Below are 15186 nucleotides of genomic sequence, written 5' to 3' on the forward strand. Positions count from 1 at the left end.
GCAGGTCCCAGTTCAGTACAAATGAAATACTAGTAGACATAACAAGCTAGTAGAATCATAGTTGACTTTATAAACTAAAGGTTTTTCTTCTGCAGGATGAAATGTTCATATTCTTTTTCTTCCATGGCTTAGATGATCTGTTTTCAGGCCAGTAACTTAATGCATTTTGCTCAATAATATGCATATAACAATAGTTCCATCAATATAAATAGAGGAATAAATTTACCAACAAAGAAATAAATGTAAATTTAAATTTAACACAAAATAGGGTGCCTGCGAAGGCTTCTAGATTGGGGCTGAAAGGTGAAAGCGGAAGAGTATGCTCCGTCCCATATTTGGGTAGACCAGGTTGCCCTGATAGACCAGTCTCATCAGAAACATACATAAATAGAGGTAGTTCTTGACCTACAATCATTTGGTCAGTGACAAATCCAAGTTATGACGGTTCTGAATGAATGGAATTACAATCACAACTCATTTGCACTTACAATAGCCAAGTACCCCACTGTCATATATAATCCCCATTTGCAACCTTCCCTGCTGACTTCCCCAGAAAGTTAATGGGGAAGCCAGCAGAGAATGTTGTAAATCAATGGAATAAGTCCCCCCCCCAATTCTCACATCCAGCCCTTCTGCACTCGTGCCACATCAACCACTCACACATCCCTCTTTGCACCATATAATCCCTACATTTATTCAGAAGAAAAAGCCAAGATACACTGCTAAACCACTATAAGAGGGAATGTTCTCATATTCTAAGGCAGTGGTTCCCAACCTTTTCTTGTTTGAGGCACAACCTTTTCTTGTTTGAGGCACCCTTGGAAAGCCTTTCAAAAGTTCCCGGCACCCTTATAAGGAAATAGATATTTAAAATCTCCGTAGCTCAAAAGTTCCCGGCACCCTCAAAAGATCTCACGGCACCCCTTAGTGCCGCGGCACACTGGTTGGGAACCACTGTTCTAAGGTGATTATATTGCTCCTGATCACTTGGCTTCTAGAAATGTCTTGTTTTAACTGCTGGTGTTGATTGTCTAATCATTCATTGGGATGCCAGGAAGTACTGTATGTTCTATTGTTATATGTGTTCACACCAAGAATTTATGGTGTTCAAATAAGAGAGCTTTTGAAAACATGAAATACATGAACAAGAAGAAGTAGCAATGTAGCAGAAAGGAAAGCTTATTATAGTGTTCTAACAAATGATGACTATGAATTTAAAAAATGTAACCCATACCATTTATAATGGAATCCAACAGGAACAGATTATACCATTCTCTTGGTCCGGTGACAAGAATAGCACGAAATGGCTATTGGAGCCACATGAAGGGCAGCAGGTACCAATCCCTTGTATTCAAGGGCCAGACACTTTCCTCTGGTGTTGGTGACTGATTTGTGAAGTGGATCTAATCTGACACTCCTGTTCTTTCTAACTATCTTGATATTCTCTTGACATATCACATCTATCAAAACAGGATTTCTATCTTAAAACTTAATCATATCTTCACAGTCTATGACTGCTCATTTTAATCTGCATATATAATTTTGTAATGTAATTTTTAAAATCCCAAAATGTTTCACTTGGCTATCTACCTTTAAAAAAAACCCTCTAAAGCATCATTTATGATACTGGGTGGTACTGGAAGTAATTGGATAGCAAGAATAATGCTGGAACTTTGAAGATTGAGTGACAGTTAAGATGTTGCTTTTTCTTTTTATCCTAAACCATATAAATTGTAAATCAGATGCCCATTATTTCCAGAGAGGCAGAAAGATGTGGGATAACAGGTATGGCCAGGTCCCCCAATTTCAGTTCCCATTCCCCATCCTTGCTTATTCTCACACCTCTCCAAAATATCTTTGGCGGTTTTTATTAGAACACAAAAACTACTGTATGTCACTGAAGATGAGTCTCTGTGACAGTGCCTTTCAGCAAAAAAAGACTTTAAAAAAAAGTTGCAGTAATAATATTATAAAATAAAAAGGGGTTCCCTTCATTTTGGTTTCTTAGCAATACTATGCAAGAATAGAGATTCCTTGCCTTAAAGTTGCTTTGAATAATATTTTATGAGAAGCACTTACATTCACATCAAGGCCTTTTTACATTTTTCAACACCTATCCACAATTTAGCTTCAAATAACTGTTCAATCTGATATAATATAGACACGCATTTGTTAATTTTTGAAGGTCTAGAAAGCTCAGTTTGTCATTTTTCTTAGTTTATAGGCTAAATAGTTGAAAGATGTATGGAAGAAATTCTCCAAGATGTTTCAGAAATTTTTACTTTCTTAGTCTGTCTCTAGAGAGAGATGGCTATGCCACATAAGTTGCTTGGTATGCAGTTACACAAACACTTGTGCAGTCAAATATTTCCTGTCATTAAAAGTTGGTCAGCTACTCACTTGTTAGAACACAACCTATGTTACAACAGCTTTATTTAACAGCTCTGGGCTAGCTTTTCTGCTTTCCTGCTGCTTCTGTTATTGCTTTCAAATATCTTGGTATGGTATTGTGCATGTATTAAGCTCTTGCTGTTTTTCTTTGTTTTCTTTTTATACTTTTTTTCATTAACTCAAGTGACTACCATAAAACCAATATTTTTAGCAGATCTGGAAAAGTCTGGAAAGAACTATTTAAAAATAAAAGGAAAGGATTTTTTAAAGTGGAGCTGATTCCAGCTTTTTTGTCAATTAAAATTATTTGTAGTTCTTTGTCATAATATATAATAGTGAAAGTTCTAGTTATTCATAAATTAATTGTTAAAGTGAAATCTTTCTTAGCATGTTAATTAGTACTGTGAAAGTAAAACATATAATCTTTCTAAAAGTTGATATCTTACCATAATTAAATCCAATAATTAAAATGTTAGTATTTTGTTTCAGAAACCACAGATAATATTAGTGATGCTTCAAGAATTTCTGTTGAAATACACTGTACCTTCCCATACTTTACACTTGCTTTTTTTTTAGTTCTGCGGAGTCGGAAGATTTAGCTGTTCATTTGTATCCAGGAGCCGTTACTATTCAAGGGGTTCTTAGAAGAAAAACTTTGTTGAAAGAGGGGAAAAAACCAACAGTAAGTTATTAAATAAATCATTTGAAATGTTTTCAAAATTGGCTTTTCCTGTTTCAAAAATATTTTAAATTATTCATTTTAATTAGATCACCAATGATTGCTCAAGTATTTGAATTATGTACATCTCAGTAGGTTGTAAAGTATTTAGAAGTCAGTTGATAGGAAAACAGAATATACAACATATAAAATACAAATTGTGGCAAGATATCTCATGACTTACACAAATACTGTATTTTTCGGAGTATAAGTCGCACTCTCCCCCCCCCCCATAAAAGAGGGTGAAAATTTGGGTATGTCTTATACACCGAATGTAGCCCCACCCACTCGCTCCCCCTCCCCCGGAAAATTGGGCATGCAGAGGCAGCAATAGGCTATGGCAATCCCTGCAGCCTGAAACAGCTGATCTTTGGGAGGCCACTCCAACTGACAATCAGCTGCTTGTGCTAATCAGGCTGTGCTGAAACTGAAATTGAAACGGGCTGTTTACTGCAAGGAGGCAAATTGCTGGGAGGCATAGGCAGATTTTTTTTTCTTGTTTTCTTGTCCAGGAAGTAGCTTTTAATTTTGGGGTCTTGGATGTTAGATTTACATTTGTTTGGGAACCTTCCAAATCATCACATTACAAAATGTTATATTACAGTATACAATGTGGATTACAACTAACAATATTCTAAAAGTCTCATTCTGCTTAGTTAATGTGTAAAATGAATAGGAGTTAAATATATACAAAATTAAGATGCAATGGAAGATACATTTTGAATTTATTAACCCTGTGATCTTCTAATCATATAGGTAGCTTCTTGGACCAAATACTGGGTGGCTCTATGTGGAACACAGCTTTTCTACTATGCTGCAAAGTCTTTGAAGGCTACAGAGAGAAAACATGTGTGTACTGTATTCTTGCTTTTAGCTGAGAGAAATAGTTTTTGGCAGAATGATTTTTTTCAGCCTTTCGGTGTGAATGCTGAATATTCTGCAGCTCTGAGCTACCATTGTTCTATAAACTTCATATTGTCAAAATATGTCGTTCACTTGCTTCCTTTGTTTTAACCTTGAGCTTTGCTGCAAGCAAGTTGTAGCAATTTTTAAAACTTATTCCAAATTCCTGCTGTAATTGTTGCAAAAAGGTCCATATCTAGAATCTGTACAAGAAACTTTATAAATTCAGTTCAGTTTTTCTGTGCATGAGAATAACAACTTTCAGCCCACACGAGATTCAAAGAGAAAAAGATTTTCCATAATTGACATAAAACTTGCTTATGTGACACCCCTGTTTGTCGATCAAGGTCCAGTCCCACATTCACTCTGGGATATATAAAATAGTGTATCCCTTTTGAATTTACTTAATCTGTGTTGCATTACAAAAGCCAGCAGGTCAGTTCTGCTCTTTTTGTTGCAGCCATTATTTTTAATGCAAATATTGCTGTATCCTTTTTGTTCTTATTTTCTTTTCATGTTCCCCCCACTCCTACTCTTAGTTCAAATCTACACCAAGTAAGAATGTGTCAGTAGTGGGTTGGATGGTTATGATGGCTGATGATCCAGATCATCCGGATCTTTTCCTACTCACTGATTCTGAAAAAGGTCAGTAATATTAGTTACTAGTGGTAAATTCTTGATTTAATCATCTTTAGAAATAATAAACACTGCAGTATTCACCTTTGTCCAAATTGGACATTAGCAGATTTTGCCCCCCAAATGGTCAAAGTCTGTTCAGTAAATCAGTCCAGAAAGTATTCAGTGCTCTCCTCCAAATTGAAATTCAGTATTAACCAATTTTACTATTATACTAATTATACTAAATTCCATTTTGAAGAGGAACAATGAAAATTGTCTGGACTTTTCATTTGTAGATTGAACAATCATTTGGCATTTAAAGGATACCTCTTCCCTGTTATTGGACATCAATGGTTGTTATTAACTGTTAAAAGAAAATTAAATTTAAAGTCATGTTACATTCAACACCTTTCCCTGCGATTATTTGTTAAATCAGTTAGAGTCTTTGATTTTCATTTTAAGATAGTTCAAAGTTATCACAGCTTCTGAAAAAATGACTTATAATATGTATTTGCACTTATAACTGTCGCATCACCCCCACTATCACACAATTGCAATTCGGACACTTGGCATCCAGCTCACATCTTGCTCAAGTTGCAACATCCTGCAAAAATGTGATCATTATTTGTTCCTTTGTTGCCAATTTTCAGCAACAAATGCCCATTTGATTCTTTAAATCACAGTGATTTTCTTAATGTCCACCATAAAAATTGTCATAAAATCATTCCATTACAACCACCATGAATTGCAGTGGAAATTTCAGTCCCATTTTTTATCGTAAATCAAGGATTACTGTAATTATATTAGTATAATACAAAACCCTTCAGGATTTAATTGTATTACTGAGCTGTGATGTAGCAAAGTGAATGGGGCCCTTATTCTTGAAGATGGAACTAAAAAGAATTACATTAACCATTAATAGATATTTATTAATCTGTTGCTGGAAAGTCATTTCAATGTTTTAATCAAATTACCTTCTTTGAAAACAAAAATTTATCTTAAGTGAATAGTTCATAGTTGTGAAAGGAATACAAAATGCAAGCAGTGTGAGGTTAGTTTTTATTTTAATAAGCCACATCTGACCTAAATGATCAAAATGGAAAAATGCTGGAGCTTCTGGCCTGGAATATTATTATAGCAGCTCAGAAACTTTATATGCCAGGAAGAGGAGTCTCAGGTGGATTTTGCCTTCTTAGTAGATAAGTGAGAAGTTATCTTATAAGTGAATAATTTGTGATGGAGGCGACTTTATATTGCAAATAAAATTGTACAAATAAAATAAGTCTTCTAGGCTCATTCCATGAAGCAAATATTGGACATATGTTTAAAATTCTATACTTTTCTCTCTGAGAAAATTCTTTATTGGCTGTATGAGTACATATTTTATCCTATATTAAAAATACTGGTCTGTTGCTAGATATATATATTTGTATGATAGGTCAAAGAAATGACTACAAGATTTGCTCCAGAAAGTTAGGGGGCTTTGACAGTGTTCTAGTGAAAATAACCAATAAATTCAGTGGAAGTGGAAGCATATGATTGAATTCCACCCACTAGTGGGTTTTTTTAAAATGTTTAATTGACAGTACAAGATGGTTTTAATTTTTAATGGAAAATTCCTCATTTTGTCATTTAGGCAATTCATACAAATTTCAAGCTGGAAACAGAATGAATGCAATGCTGTGGTTCAAGCATCTAAGTGCTGCCTGCCAAAGCAACAGACAACAGGTGAGAGAGCAGGGGTGAAATGCTCCCGGTTTGCACCGGCTCGCCTGATTAGGTAGCGATGGCAGCTGCTGGTTTGGAGGACCGGTAGCAAAAATCCCTGGTCCGTCCCATCCCCCCCCCCCCGCCTCTGCTGAGCCACACCATCAGCAGAGGTTTTTTTTTACTTTTAAAAGTTTTTCTTCAGCCGAAACATGCCTTTAAAAGTAAAAAAAAAACCCTCTGATGATCACGGGGCTGAGCAGAGATCATCAAAACCCTTTAAAAGTTTTTTTTTAAAAAAAAACCTCTTCAGCCGAAGGAGGAAAAAAAAACAAGAAAAAAAACCGAGGTTTTAAAAGCCTCCTCTGAGGATCCCAGAGGAATTTCCTGATCCTCACAGGCTTTTAAACTCACTTTTTAACAGCCCCCACTTACAAGAGCCCCCACCCATGCCCATCCAATTCCCCCTCCTCACTTACCTATAATTACTGCTCTTTCAGGCTGGCAACACCATGCTTTCTTCAGCTACTGAAGAAAAAAAAAAGCTTGCTTTGACTTCCTGCTTTGCTGGCTGAGGAACTCTGGGATTTGAAGTCCACAATAAAATAAAATAATAAAATAAAATATTTGTGCACTTTCTGAGATTTGGTGTGTTTCTGTAGTGTTTCACTCTAAGTACACAAACACACAAAATCTCAGAAAGCTGTATGTGGCATTTTGTGAATGTGTGTGAGTTGTGTTTGTGTAAAGTGTGAAAGTTGGTTTTTGGTACCTCTTATTGTTTTTTATACTTCGTTAATTATTTTTATTATTTATTGTTATTGGCCATGCCCACCCAGTCATCTGACACCCCCCAGCCACACCCACCAATTAAGCCACGCCCACAGAACAGGTAGGGGAAATTTTTAGATTTCACCCCTGATCACAAGCCTTAGGTTGGCTACAATAGGTTTCCAAGTGCAATTCAAATTGTGTGCTTTAACTTACAAACTTGCATGTAGATACTTTCAGAACCATCTTCTTCAATCTGAAATGGACATCTCTGAAGTGAAGTGAGGGTAGATAAATCTTCCCTCTTCCTCTCCCTCCCTAAAAAATGAATCCATATTTTTTTTTAGTCATGACAGCCTTCCCCTGGAAACAAAAATGACTATTTTGTTGTCTTTGGAGAGTCTCAATCATCCAGATCAGATGTCAAACTTGATCGCATCATGTGGCATCACATGATGTATCATGACTTTTTTGCCTTTGCGGAGCCGGAGTGGGTGTGGCTTGCACATGTTACATCCAGGGCACCAGTTTGACATCCCTGGTCCGGATAATTGTCCCAAAGGTGGTTTTTAGTCCAGTTGGCTATTTTGTTGATGGCTTCCAAAAGTTGATTAAAATCAGCCTTTTTGGAAGCTGTTTGACATTTAATAGGTTAACTCCATTTACATTTATTTTGTATATTCATTGTATCTAGTGAGGTGAATGTTTCATATTTAACAGTGTTTTAATTTTTAATTGTTATAAGCCATCTTAAGTCTGAGAAGATTCAGATACCTAATAAATAAATAATAATAATAATTTCCATTGTGACATATGGCTCTATGGGGAATAGAATAGTCCAAATGGAGCAAGCTTTGGACTCTCTTTTTGGAGATCCCTTCCACAGAGTATTTGGTAATAATGGTTCTGTGCAGGATGGATAGGATGATGCAGCTGGAGCAGTTTCTGAAATTATATTGACCTGATTGCCTCTTTCACTGTCTTAATTAAAAGAAGCATAATTGTAGGACTCCAAACAAAATCTTTCCCAACAGAAATATCCAGCTTCTGCCTAAATACATTCAGTAAAGGGGAATCCAGTACCTCCATGGATAACTGTTTCCATTTTTGAATTAGCCTTGTTATCAGGAATATTTTCCTAATGTTCAACTAGAGTCTGCCTTCCTGTAATTTAAAATAGCTGTCTTGTGACCTGAATAATGGGATGATGGATAACAGGCTATGACTTTATTCTATGTGAAATATCCTAAAATAACTGAGTTTTTTCATATCCCCCTAATGTTCTCTTAACAGTAAAACTATCAAGTTATCTTAGTCTCTCCTCAACATAGTTTCCAGTCTACTAATCTTTGCTGCCTTTCTCTTTCCTCATTTAAACAGAGTCTATAACTAAACATTGGGTATAATGATCTGATTAGAATGGCATAGAGTAGAAATATTTGGAAATCACCTTACTATATTGATGCAGCCTAAGATTATATTTCCTTTTTTGCAGCCACATCATCTCCTAGCATTCAACTTGTGATCTACTTAATTCACAAAATTCCCTTTTTGCATATACTATTGCCAAGTATTCTCTATCCTATACATATATGTACATTTTATTTTTGAAAGAAATGTTACATTTCCATCTATTATTTTCAGTTTGACTCATTAGTCTCCCAAATTTACATCTAAAATATTTCCTCCAGCTTAATGATCTTTCAGATCATAATAAAAAAGTGTTCCCAAATATCAAGTCCAGGACTGAATTCTGTGGCTTGATTTTTTCCATAGCCTGGCTGAGGAGCCTTTGAAGAGCAATTTGAGTATAATTTTATGACAAACAAAATAAAAACCATTAGGTCTTCATTCAAGTGTTCTCTCATTCACCTCCCCTCTTTTGTATACTAATGGAAAGAAATTGGAAGCATCTGTTTTTGGTTTTAACTATGAGAACTATAATTTGTTTTTAAAAGAGCAGTTTGAAAATAAGCAAGAACCAAAGGTTAGTTACCGATCCTGCCTAATTCTCAAGCTATTCTTGAAAAAAGTGTATTTCTATAAGTTTAGTGCATTTGGAAGCAGCATATAAATCTCAATCTTGTCTCTTTTTGATTGCATAACCGGAAACTAGGATTTTATTTCTAAATTTGAACCTAAGTTATACCTCTAATTTTCTTTACAAAATCATTTCTTCTGTTAATAGGTTCCTGCCAATTTAATGACTTTTGAGTGACCAGCTACTGCAGAATTTGATTCAAGAATTTGATCCATCCACTTTTGAATGCTATTTCATGATCTGAGAAGTCCTGTTGAAGGCACGCCAGCTGTACTTCTGACTAGGAAGTAAATAGAAGTTCTGAATAAAAGCACTAAGATTTCAGGGAATGGAATGTGACATGAACTACCGTGAGGCTTGCTGCTATTCAATATTCTCTGAACTGACTTGTGGAAACCACTGCCTTAAAGAATGAAAGGTTATCCAACATGAAACACCAAATTTGTGTGTGTGTGTGTGTGTGTGTGTGTGTGTGTGTGTGTGTAAAACCTCTGACGGTGCTGTGCTTAGGTTAAGTAGGTTGTAGCTAGTTTGTATTTGTGTTTACTTTGTTACAATTTAATTTTAAAGCCCTGCTTTTTGCAGCTTTTCTTGTTGTAAAAAGGAGTACATCTGAAACTTAAGGGTGTTTCAAGAGGTGTTTGTGCAAGGGGATAGCCTGTGTTTTCTTGAAAAATATGCAGCTTATATCTGTGTCCCTCTGTATTAGCTCTTGTGCTCAGCTAATTGAGGACACGGTATAATTAGTTTAGCTTAGAATGTAACAACTGTAATATATGCAAATTTATCTTCTTTTTATAAAGCACTGACTTTGCAGAATTTGATACTACATGAGGTTTTTCTTTTTTGCAAGTGACACAAGAGCCAATATATTCATTCTTTTTTTGAGAGAGAGAGAGAGAGAGAGAGATCTTGGTTGTCAGTTTCAAGGAAGCTCTGGGAAACATCAGGAGGTCAGAACTGAGCATTTAATCTCAACATATTTTCAGACAAAACACCCTCATTTCTCCAAGAAACAGTTTACATACACATTGTATGCTTTTCCACAAGCACATTTACCCCTGAAAATCTTTATTGCTGCCTATTAAATATTGTTTTACAGATGAAAACCTTATATTTTCCTTTTTGTAGAAGAAGCACATGATTGGGATTAGGAATTTTTTCATTTCTTTTATGACAGAGCTGGAAGCCATCTCTCTGTAGCATAAATTTATTTGTGTATAGTTTGCAAAAGTCACCTCCTACAAAATCTGAAAAATCTGCAAGTCAGTGGTGGGATTAATTACAAGTAGGTTTAGTTTAGTGTAAGAAAAGATAGGTTGACATGTCACATATTTCCTTTAAAAAACAGCCTACCACCACATGAGATAATTTGTAAAGAAATTCATGCTCTAAAAATTTGTCTGTGTTACTGTGATAGCATGATACTTTGAATTAGACAATTTCAGAGCCTTCACATGGTAATAATTTTAATCACAAGAAAACAAGGTCAGTTGAAATCAACTTCATCAGTGCTATAGTCCAGTTAATAAGAATATATATATAGACTGAAGTTATAAAGAGTAACTCAAATTAATGTGTGCGTAGAATGTCACTGGTTCGTGTATCTAAAGGATATGTTTTCTAAAAGGCTTTTTCCTGCTAGTAGGATAGGCAAAAATGGCAGCTGTCCACAGAAGGAAATAATAAGGTTGACATAAAACTTTCATGCAAAGTACAATGAAAAAAAATGGGGACATTAAAATTATCCACTTTTAAAATCTGTTTCTGTTGTTCCTGCCAAAAAGAAGTTCACAATATATTTAAATTTTGGATTCTTGGGGAATTAATACTCAGTTCTGACCTTCTAGTGATATTTGTTATAAAAGGAGACCTTGCATGTTCTTGACTTGCTTAGTTTACACATCTGCCAATAAATAACACAGGATGTTTCAAGGGAACATCTTTATAGCCAGCAGTATTACTATATAGAGTTTGCACAATTTGATTTCCACTTTTCAGAGTTTAAAAAAAGCATCCCATTTTTTAATGTTGTGGAATGGAATCCTGTGGAATTCGTTTGTTCTAAAAAAAGTGCAGAAGATCCAATTGATCACCATTCTTATGAGTAGAAAGATGCAACTGCAAACCACAGCTTAATTAGGTATAGAGTTTTGAAAGATAAAAGGTCGACTCATGCCAGTTTTTCATATGATGTCTACTATGGTTAGTTTTGGCATGTTGAATGAGTACTTTTGAACATTTACAATATTTGATTCAGATTATAAAACATCATACATATTTTCTGAGATACATCATTTTTGAAGCTTATGTAACATTTTCACAACTAATTTGTTACGTCAAAATGTTTCTCAAAAGGAAATGGATGGTTTGGAAGGGAGCACACACAAAAGTAGGCACATGCATCAGCTCAAAACCAGGTTGGAAACTTGTTTTTGCCCAATAGACTAAATACCGAAAACAGCAAAAAGTAGTAAAAATTTCAACAAATATAAATATATCTGTTTAAAAGCTTTACTTAGCCTATGTCCTGTAAATAGCAAATTGGGGTATTATACTTTTACAGCTTTTGGCTTTCTCATACACATTTTGCAGTTTTTGTATTTATTTGTTTTGATTTAATCTATTTGAAAAAAAACTTTCAAACCTTGAAGCATTCCAGATTTTATGGTAGTTTTAAAGGTTGCACTTATAAAAAGATCTATTTAATTTCTAACAATTTGCTTCATTCATCAGTTAAATCTCAGTAATGTAAAATTTTATAGTTCATACTATGAATAATATGCTTTAATAATAATTTAAAAAATGCATCAGAAAATCTAAATACTGTTTGAGTGTGAATGAAGCATTTTGTTTGGTAGTACAAGTTTCTTCTAATTAATTGAGCTAGATACATAGATGCTAATATTATCAGGGATTGTTTTTATAATAATTAATAGAAAATAGAACAAGTTCCATTTTTACTATAACAAAAAACACTGGATTTTTGGTATATAAAGACATATTCCACTAAAATATATTTTAATATTTCATCTAAACACAAATCAAGTTGCAAGAAATGTTTAATTCTAAAAGGCAAGATCGGTTACAAGAAACACTAATCTGGTCGGTTCAACTGTGAAATGCCTTATATGTTTTCATTTCATACATGAACACACACACACACACACTACACACCACACACAGACTGTTTCTTCATCTTGCATACTGTAAATGAAGAATCTCTATTGCATATGCCCAACTGAGCCTTAGTTAGAAACTTTCTGATTTCCTCTCATTTTTATAAAATGCAGGGGTCATGGGTTCTGAGTATCTCACTACTCGTTATTCTGAAAAGTTGATAGCAGTTTCTCAGATTTCAGTTAGCCCACATGAAGCTGGTTGAATAATACTGTCAGACTACTTTGTAAAATATCAGCTGAGAAGATTTTCCTTGTAATGAAATTTTAACTTGCACTGCTTCATGCACAAATGATCCACACACACTTTTCTATATACATTAAGACATGGATAAAGCTGCTTTTCAGAACACATTAGATGAAATGAAAAAGTTTGTTTCAGCTATTTATCTAAATTGTATTTGAACCATAGAACATTTACTCTAGATATTTTATAGACATACTATTTTCAAATAGGGTTAAGTGAGCTTTTTGGATTTTTTCCTAATTTTGTGGCATATTCCTGTACCCTTGTGTCAGATCAACCAAATATGTGGCAAATTAGGTTTCCTTGTAATGCAAGCATCAAGTGGCTCAAGTTGCATCTTTCTTCCTCATATTTTTGTGCATATTGCTTTTTTCAGTTGTTAGCATTCTTAAAACTTAATTTTCTAATTTGGAATATTATATTTTATGAAAACTTGAAGACACTAAAATTTGAAGTAAAGAATCATTTTTACTTTCTCTGAAAAGTCTATCTGGCCTAGGTTTGGGGAGTTTTGAGTCACTCTCTTTTCCCATTTAAAAATGGCCTGTATCCAACCTTAAAATTTACATTTAAAAATAAGACAGAAACAGAATATTCATTCAGAGGAGTGTAACATTTCCTGCTCATCATGAGATGAGCCTTTTATATCTATATAAGATTTTTGCCAGTGCCTTAATTACCAGTTTGAAAGACCAAGGTGGCAATCCACCAAGTATTATTTCTATGCATTCCACTACTCATGTAAATTGGGCTTTGCAGAAACTCCAATTAAATAACTGGAATTGTTCAGCCAGTAGAAAAGCTTAATTTTTCTTTGCTTATTTCTGTTTTGAAAGTCAAGCTTTATGTTCAGTAGACCCAGTAAAAAACCCTTTTAATTTGAATAAGTTTTGGTTCATTGATTTTATACAAGGAATTTTTGTGCATTTGTGAGCCAGTTCACACTTTTGCATAAACTCCTCTGTATGTGACCTAGGCAACAGGACTAGGCAATGGATGCCTCAAGTATTCCTTCAGACCCTCCTCTCACCATCATCACCAATGCAAGATCTTGCCCTGGAAGTGCAAGTTTCACTGAATCATTTAATTAATTTTGTAAAAATCCATTTTGAAACTGCAAGATAGAAACCAGTTTTTAAAGAATCAGTTATACATGAGGAGCTAATATATTTCTTTCTAAACTGTATAATATCTGAATTTTGAGAAATAAATTTTCAGCAAGACTAAGAAAACTTAAATTCTGAAGGCCATGACTATTAGCTCTCTAGGTTAATTTTTCCACATATATGATAGAGGAGAATTGAACAACAGGATTTATAATTGAATGCAACTTAAATAGCAAGAGTTAAGTCTTTTGCAAAGATACTGGACCATACACAGACTATAGTGAAGAGTGTGAAAGCATATTACAGTCTAAGGTTTTTCACAACTTTCTGAAACAAAGCTGCAGACATATCAACATGTTTTATGAGTTCAGGTGTCATTGAAAATCTTAAATGAAATGTGTCCAAAGCCTCTTCTTTGCAGTGGACAAATCGGCACTTCTTTCCCTGAAAAAAATATTTATTTTTATTACTAATTAATGGGCTTACTTTACCATAAACGTATTAGAAGATGTGGAAAAGGGGGATTTTAGTGAAATCTTGTCTTTTTGTATCTCTTAATAATAACGTAATTTATAGTTATTCACATCCTTAAGAACTTCACTTATGTAAAAACATGCAAAGTCTACATTATGCTACACACAAGCCATTTTAGTATATTTTCCTCCATTTGACCTCAAACTATTTTGATGGGGGTAAATGCACTATGACCTCTATGAGTGATGTGCAGTTTAGCTGTTCCTTGTCCTTTTTTCTTAGTTTTTTAAAATATTTTACCACGTGTGTATGTTTGAACTGTGTGTTTACATAAGCTGTTTCAAGATAGCTTAATGTATGAACTTAAAATGGATTTTTTCCTACTGAAATAAATTACTTAAAATTTGGTTTCTGTGCATTGTCTTTTGCATAATTATGCTGTGTTGCAGCAGATCTTAAAGGTGGAGCCATATTTCTTCAAATGGCATGACATATCTGATCAATTGGAATTTGGCTGTCATGTGGTAATTTTCAGCACAGTGGAAAATAATACGGAAGTATAACATTGCCAATTGTTGAAAAAAGAAAGTATTCTTATTTATAACAATGCACTTTAAAACTTGGCATCTATAGTAGTGTGTTTGAAAAAGTCTATAAAATCCTACTGAAAGTATTTGCAAGCAAAAAAATCTGAAAACTCTGGAAGCAAGATTTTAAGAGTGTGATTTTGGGATATTTGAACAATGGCAGAGTAGTGTTTCCAAAAGGGTAAATAGAGTTCAGAGAAGCTACAAGAGTCTTTTAACAAAGCATTCTTCCAAGAAGGTATTTCAGTGATCATAGCAACCCACTGTATTAATCCCAGACTGTATTTATTCAAAATGTTTATATCTTGTGTACCCAGTTTGAAAGGACTCTGCAACAAAAAGGAGACCACCAACAAAAGGAGTTTTTTTAAAAAAAGATATTGTATGTAAAAACTATTCTAAATAGAATCTTACTATAATATGGTTATCCCCTAAGAACTCTTG

At 34.3% G+C, this 15186-nt stretch overlaps 1 protein-coding gene across 4 annotated transcripts in view; it reads left to right on the plus strand.

The window, feature by feature from the left end:
• The window catches only part of RALGPS2 (Ral GEF with PH domain and SH3 binding motif 2), an 86853-nt gene extending 72291 nt beyond the window's left edge, over window positions 1-14562 (plus strand). For 3 of the 4 annotated variants that reach the window (XM_058174754.1, XM_058174752.1, XM_058174753.1), the window contains 6 exons: window positions 1257-1334; window positions 2968-3073; window positions 3866-3958; window positions 4552-4657; window positions 6267-6358; window positions 9297-14562. In XM_058174754.1, the coding sequence (XP_058030737.1) occupies window positions 1257-1334; window positions 2968-3073; window positions 3866-3958; window positions 4552-4657; window positions 6267-6358; window positions 9297-9326 (505 nt within the window). In that variant the 3' untranslated portion in view covers window positions 9327-14562. The remainder of the gene's footprint in view (window positions 1-1256; window positions 1335-2967; window positions 3074-3865; window positions 3959-4551; window positions 4658-6266; window positions 6359-9296) is intronic. The other variant, XM_058174755.1, reaches the window with a different exon arrangement.
• Window positions 14563-15186: the final 624 nt, after the last annotated feature.

This window comes from Ahaetulla prasina, chromosome 3 (assembly GCF_028640845.1).
Source record: "Ahaetulla prasina isolate Xishuangbanna chromosome 3, ASM2864084v1, whole genome shotgun sequence".
Classification (NCBI taxonomy): domain Eukaryota; kingdom Metazoa; phylum Chordata; class Lepidosauria; order Squamata; family Colubridae; genus Ahaetulla; species Ahaetulla prasina.